Here is a 6090-nt window from a genome sequence, read left to right as displayed (position 1 = left end):
ACCGACGCTGACCTGTGCTGTGACCGGTGGCAGGGTGGTCCTGTGACGCCGACACTGACCTGCGCTGTGACTGGTGACCAGGTGGTCTTGTGACGCCAACGACTCGCCCTCAGCTGTTGCCAGGCCTCAACCAGGTGCTGCTGTCCATGAAGAAGGGCGAGACGGCCCTGGCCCTGGTCAGCCCCGACTACGCCTTTGGCAAGATGGGCTGCGGCCCGCGCATCCCGGGAGGTCAGTGGACGCGCCCGCCTCGGCCGGTGGCGCCCCCCGCCTCGGCCGGTGGCGCTTCCTGTCAGCCGGGTCCCCGGCGCGGCTACGGCGGCTCGGCCGGTGGCGGTGACACTGGAACGCCGGGAGGGGGAGGGGGAGGGGAGGCTGCTCCGGCGGCCAAAGCACATGTCCCGGTATCCCCCCGCCGGTGTGGGCTGTCGATGGACAGCCCTGGACGTCTTTTCGCGTTGTTTAGTCGCGGCTGTCAGCTGACGCCAGCCGCGTGCGGCGTGACCTGTCGCCCGAGCTGAGGGGCTCTGGTGTTGCACCACGGGACCCGGCTGGACGCCTGGAGCGCCCCGGGTCGGGTGTAAGCTGCTGAGAGCGGCCGCCGGAGCCCGTGACCTGTGCGGTCCGTGACCTGTGCGGGCTATGACTTGTGCGGGCCGTGACCTGAGCGGATCGTTACCTGCGCAGCCCGTGACCTTTGCGAACCTTGACCTGTGCGGGCTGTGACCTGCGCGGGCCGTGACCTGTGCGGGCCGTGACCTGCGCGCCCCGTGACCTGAGCGGTCCGTGACCTGTTCGGCCTGTGACCTGTGCGGGCCGTGACCTGCGCGGGTCGTGACCTGTGCGGGCCGTGACCTCGGCGGGCCGTGACCTGTGCGGTCCGTGACCTGTGCGGTCCGTGACCTGTGCGGCCTGTGACCTGTGCGGGCCGTGACCTGTGCAGGCCGTGACCTGTGCGGGCCGTGACCTGTGCGGGCCGTGACCTGTGCGGGCCGTGACCTGTGCGGGTCGTGACCCGTGCGGGTCGTGACCTGTACAGGCCGTGACCAGTGCGGGCCGTGACCTGTGCGGCCCGTGACCTGTGCGGGCCGTGACCTGTGCGGGCCGTGACCTGTGCGGGTCGTGACCTGTACAGGCCGTGACCTGTGCGGGCCGTGACCTGTGCGGGCCGTGACCTGTGCGGCCCGTGACCTGTGCGGCTGTGACCTGTGCGGGCCGTGACCTGTGCGGGTCGTGACCTGTGCGGGCCGTGACCTGTGCGGGCCGTGACCAGTGCGGGCCGTGACCTGTGCGGGTTGTGACCTGTGTGGGCCGTGACCTGTGCGGGCCGTGACCTGTGCGGGCCGTGACCTGCGCAGCCCGTGTCCTGTGCGGGTCGTGACCTGTGCGGGCCGTGACCTAAGGATGTCGTCGTGTGACCGCCAGACATGGAAGCCCTGTTCGAGGTCACCGTGGTTTCGTTCACCGACTCGACTGACGCTGACGAGTTCGATGATCTGACCGAGGAGGAGCAGAAGAGGTCCTCCTTTCAGATGCGGATCAAGGCCATTCGTTGCCACCATGTGAAGGGCAACGAGCTCTACTCGCGCCGAGAGTACCACAAGGCTGCCCGCAGGTGAGGGGAAGCGTCCTGCTGTCCCAGTTCCAGCCCCACTCCCTCTCCCTCTCCCTTCTCCAGCGCTGCGTCGCGTGTCAGTGACGTATAATTAGCCCACAATTGGCGTGAGTGGGGCCGGTGAGGAGGCGGCCCAGACGGAAGGGTGAAATCCGGCGTACAAAATTAGCTATCGTAGCTAAACCTTTTTTGTTCAATCACGTGGCTTTTGTGCGGAATCGAAGCGCTGAAGCTTTGATGTTTGTGATTCGCGCTCTTCTACTCGGCTCCTTGATAAGAAACGAGGCTCGGAGGCATACGGAGAACGGGGGTTACAAGTATCGCTCCCCTCCCCCCGCCCTCCCCTGGGCGGGCGGGGGGCGTATTTGGGGATCTCATGACGATACCCGAACCAGATGATCCAGATTGCATGCGTCGTGTGCTAAATATAATAACGAATGATAACATATGCTGAGACTTTGCGGTAAGACGATGCGCCAGGTTCATTGAAACCATATGGCTTGACCATCATACGAGGCCAACAACATCTCAAGCGCTATGCGTCTTCATCGTGCGGGACAGCGGCGGCCATCTCACAAATGGAGCACAGTACAACTATGTCGTCCAACTCACAGAGCGGTGCGTCGCCGTGGGGGCGATGCCGACTCCAAAGCAGTAGCACCCCTCTCCCAGCCCATCGGTTGACGACACTGACCTCTGAAGGGGCGTGGGCCCTGGGCCTGGGCCTGGGCGTGGCGTGAAGGGGCGTGGGCAGTTATGCCCCCGGGCGTGGGGCTACGGCGTCCTCGGACGTTCTCAGCCCCCCCCCCCGCCCTCCCCCACCGTTTCTTCGAAGCGTGCTGACGGCAGTGGCCGACACGATTAGACCCATTGTGTCAGCTGTGTGCCGGCTTCGCCGTGGCAAAACTAATCGGCTGATGTGTCCGATGTAGTTCGATTTAAATCGGCCGCTGCCGTGTTTCAGCTACAAGGACGCCACCCGCGTATTTCTCTCGAACATGTCCTTCAAGAACGAGGAGGAGCACCAAGAGGCCAAGCACATCATCTTCAAGGTGATGTCCAACCGGACGCAAGCCCTCCTCCAGCTGGCCCGGTGGAAGGAGGTGAGAAGCCCGTGCAGCGGTTTGTGGACGGCCATGGTGCTTGTCATGGGATGTACACGGAACGTCTGTCGGACGAACTTGTCCTTCACCCGGGTTAGGAGTATGTATGTCGTTCACCCGGGTTAAGAGTATATATCCAAGGAGACGGTACGCGTTCATGTGCGCGGTGGTCGAATGTTCATGTACGCGTTTGTCATGTTCATGTCATGACATTTTTTGCCATGTTAATGCGCACGTCATTCAGGGTACGCGTTCATTTGCGCGTTCAAGTCACTGTTGTGATCAAGGTACATGCCATGTACAATGTGTGTGGTTGTTGGTAGTAAATTCTGTTCTTTTCTTACCGAGCCTTTACACTAAGGCGATAAATCGTGCGTCTGCTTCCTTTGATTGAAGAATCGTGTCGATTCGCTTCTATTGATCGAGACGAACTAATCCACCCTCGGCCTGTAATGCCATTGGCCCCAAATGAAACCATCAAATGTGTCCCAACCGTCCATCAGTCGAAATGATCCGAATCCTTCACCTTTTTGGTTTACGATGCCCATATGGCCCTGGCGATATTGCGTCATAGCTCTGCCTCTGTCGATTGGTCATCAGCCGTTCTCGGCCGGCCGGGGACGTCGGGGGGAAAGTTTCTGAAAATGGTCGGCTGTTTGCCAGCCCCTAAAGCCTTGAGACGGGGTGTGCGGTGGACCGTGCCGCGGGCCGGAGAGGCTCGCTCCTGGCGCGGCCCCAGCGTCAGCACGCCGAAGGCCGCCCTAAACCGGGCCATCGCTCATAAGCCACCGGCGCGCTCTGCGTCTGCCATCGACCGGCCGGCCGGGCGGGTCGCGGCCGGGTCTGACCGGGCTCGGGCCGGCAGGCTGCCCTGCAGGGTCGCCAGGCGCTGCACTACGAGGACTGCGCCGACCCGGACATGCGGCAGAAGCTCTACACGCGGTGAGGACTCCACCCTAGTCCTACTGCCGCCGCCCGCTCGCCGGCGCCGGCGCCGTCTGGCCACGCGCCGTCGCCGTCTGGCCGCGCCCGGCCGGGTGGTGTTCGGTCTAGCTGTGCTCTGATGGGTAGATGTGCTCGCGCGAATAGCGGGCCGCTGCCGGGCGGTCCGAAGCTCACCGCTTAAGCTGGTGATGTCGGCCGCCTTAGTGTGATGAAAGGGATCGGTGCGCTTTTTATCGCAGCTGTCTTCGCCCGTGTTTGCGGCTGCCGTCTATCGAGAGGGCGTGTGCCGTCGCCCTCTGTCGTGCGCCCTTCCATGCCCTTTGGCCTCGTCGGTGTCCGTGGCGAGCGCGTTCGTATCCCTGGCCGTCATGCCTTGTTCCACACCCCTGATCGCCGTGTTACGCGCATTTGGACTCAGGTTCGTACCCACGTGTTTCGTGCCCCTGGGCCATGTGCTAAACCCCGTGGCCTACTCTTTACGCGTCCCTGATCCAGGCGTTCTGCGCCTCGACCACGTGTTCCACGCTCCTGACCCACGTGTTCCGCGTCACTGACCCACGTGTTCCGCACCACTGACCCACGTGTTCCGCGCCACTGACCCACGTGTTCCGCGTCACTGACCCACGTGTTCCGCGCCACTGACCCACGTGTTCCGCGTCACTGACCCACGTGTTCCGCGCCACTGACCCACGTGTTCCGCGCCACCTGACCCACGTGTTCCGCGTCACTGACCCACGTGTTCCGCGTCACTGACCCACGTGTTCCGCGCCACTGACCCACGTGTTCCGCACCGCTAACGCTGCCGCCGGTCGGCGCTCCGCCTGCAGGCTGGCCAAGGCGATGATCTACGTGCCCGAGTACGAGGAGGCGTCGCGCCTGCTGAAGCGGGCCGAGCGGCTGCGGCCGCGCAGCCGTGACGTCATCGCCCTCTCCGAGCTGCTGGCCGCGCGGCAGAAGACCGACAAACTGTAGGTGGTGGTGATGTCCGGCCGTGGGGTTGCCGCTGCCGGCGGCCGGCCGAGACTGGCTACTCCGCGCCGTATAGCGAGACGGACGTGTGTGCTGGGCTTTTTAATCACGCACAGCGCTCATGTTTCGCAGCAGTATGCTGCTTGAAGGTCTGTATGTGCCGAAGCGCGTTGTAGCAGATCTAGTCGCGGTCGTAGGCGTGCTGTGACAGATGTTTAAGAGGGCGAGAGAGCGAGCGCGTCTGAAGCCGTCAGTTTCGTGCCGATTCCCGGGATGTGGTGTATTGTGAAATGCATTTGTTGTAGCCAGATGTACTCCCAGTGCCACATATCACTGCTGGCTTTTGGCACGCACGGGGTTGCGACTTGATTGGGCGTGATGCCTTTCATTCGCTGATTGCAGGCAAGAGGTGGAGTTCGCCAAACGTGCATTTCAATCCCACAAGCAGGTCGACACCGCGGAAGCAGCGCTCAACGCCGACAGCGAATCAAAAACGGAGCAGGTGGGTCGCTGAAGGGACGTGGTTGTCGCGGTTTGTGCCGGAAAACAAGATTTACTCCCGTGTAACCGTGCGGAACATTGCGCAACTTCTACATTGGCCGTTGAATCGCTTCTGCGTGGGTTGTTCGATGAGCAAATAGGTTGTAAGCACACCTTACTAATACCCATATGTGTGTGCAAACTGCGGTTGCCGAGTTAGTCGGCGTGTCCTTCGTCAGCGCCCGGCGGTAAGTACCCTGCCCCTGTGTGCCCGCTGGTGCGCTGTCCCAGCGAGCGCCCGGTACGTGAGCTCCGCCCGCCCCCCTCGCTCTCGGCACGCCTTTGAGGCCTGGTTGGGTCCGACAGCCGGAGCCGGAGCCGAAGCCGGAGCCGACTACAATCCGCGTGTCGGACGAGTTCAAGCACGACATCGAGCGCACGCTGCGCCAGTTCCTGGCGGACCCGTGCCGGCGCGAGCTGGCGCTGCCGCTGCACCAGTCGGAGGACGGCCACCACAAGCTGGCGCACATCTGCGTCCGCTGCCGCCAGCTGGGCCTGCGCTTCGTCGCCGACAGCGGCTGCGGCCGGCCGCGTGTCGTCAAAGACTAGCCGCGGCGGAGCTGAAAGGGGAGAAGGGGGGGGGGGGGGGGTCACTGCAGGGCTGGGGTACGCCGGGCGCCATCTCGGGTGGGTTGGGAGGCTCTCAGCGAAGGGTCCGAACTTCCAGAAGGTTCTCCTGATGTGCTGTGACGCTACCTCGGACGGTGGATAGGTGTGAGTTGCGAACGTCTCTGCAGTCGTATACTTTTGTACTGACCTGCACGAATGTGTTGTATCAGGCAACTGCGTACGGGGTAGGCAGTGGCTAATTAAAGCGTCGCTCTGTTTGATGCCTGCTCTTCCTGCATGCGAGTACACATGTTGCGCGTTGTGACTCGTGCAAAGAAATACATGTTCTATGTCATTGGTGAAAGTTTC

The 6090-nt window shown here is 62.7% G+C and overlaps 1 protein-coding gene across 1 annotated transcript; it reads left to right on the top strand.

The window, feature by feature from the left end:
* Positions 1–113: 113 nt before the first annotated feature.
* LOC119096355 (inactive peptidyl-prolyl cis-trans isomerase FKBP6) lies at positions 114–5738 on the top strand (the record flags this gene model as incomplete). Its single annotated transcript, XM_037219203.1, is given in 7 exon segments — positions 114–231; positions 1426–1615; positions 2580–2718; positions 3584–3660; positions 4491–4631; positions 5035–5134; positions 5479–5738. Coding segments are annotated over 7 exon segments (1008 nt in total), but the record flags the coding sequence as incomplete, so codon positions are not given.
* Between the last annotated feature and the right edge of the window lie 352 nt (positions 5739–6090).

The sequence above is a fragment of the Pollicipes pollicipes genome, unplaced genomic scaffold, assembly GCF_011947565.3.
Source record: "Pollicipes pollicipes isolate AB1234 unplaced genomic scaffold, Ppol_2.1 Scaffold_4295;HRSCAF=5057_pilon_pilon_pilon, whole genome shotgun sequence".
NCBI lineage: Eukaryota > Metazoa > Arthropoda > Thecostraca > Pollicipedomorpha > Pollicipedidae > Pollicipes > Pollicipes pollicipes.
The sequence above is the reverse complement of the archived record's forward strand: the minus strand, read 5'-3'. Positions and strand labels throughout refer to the sequence as shown.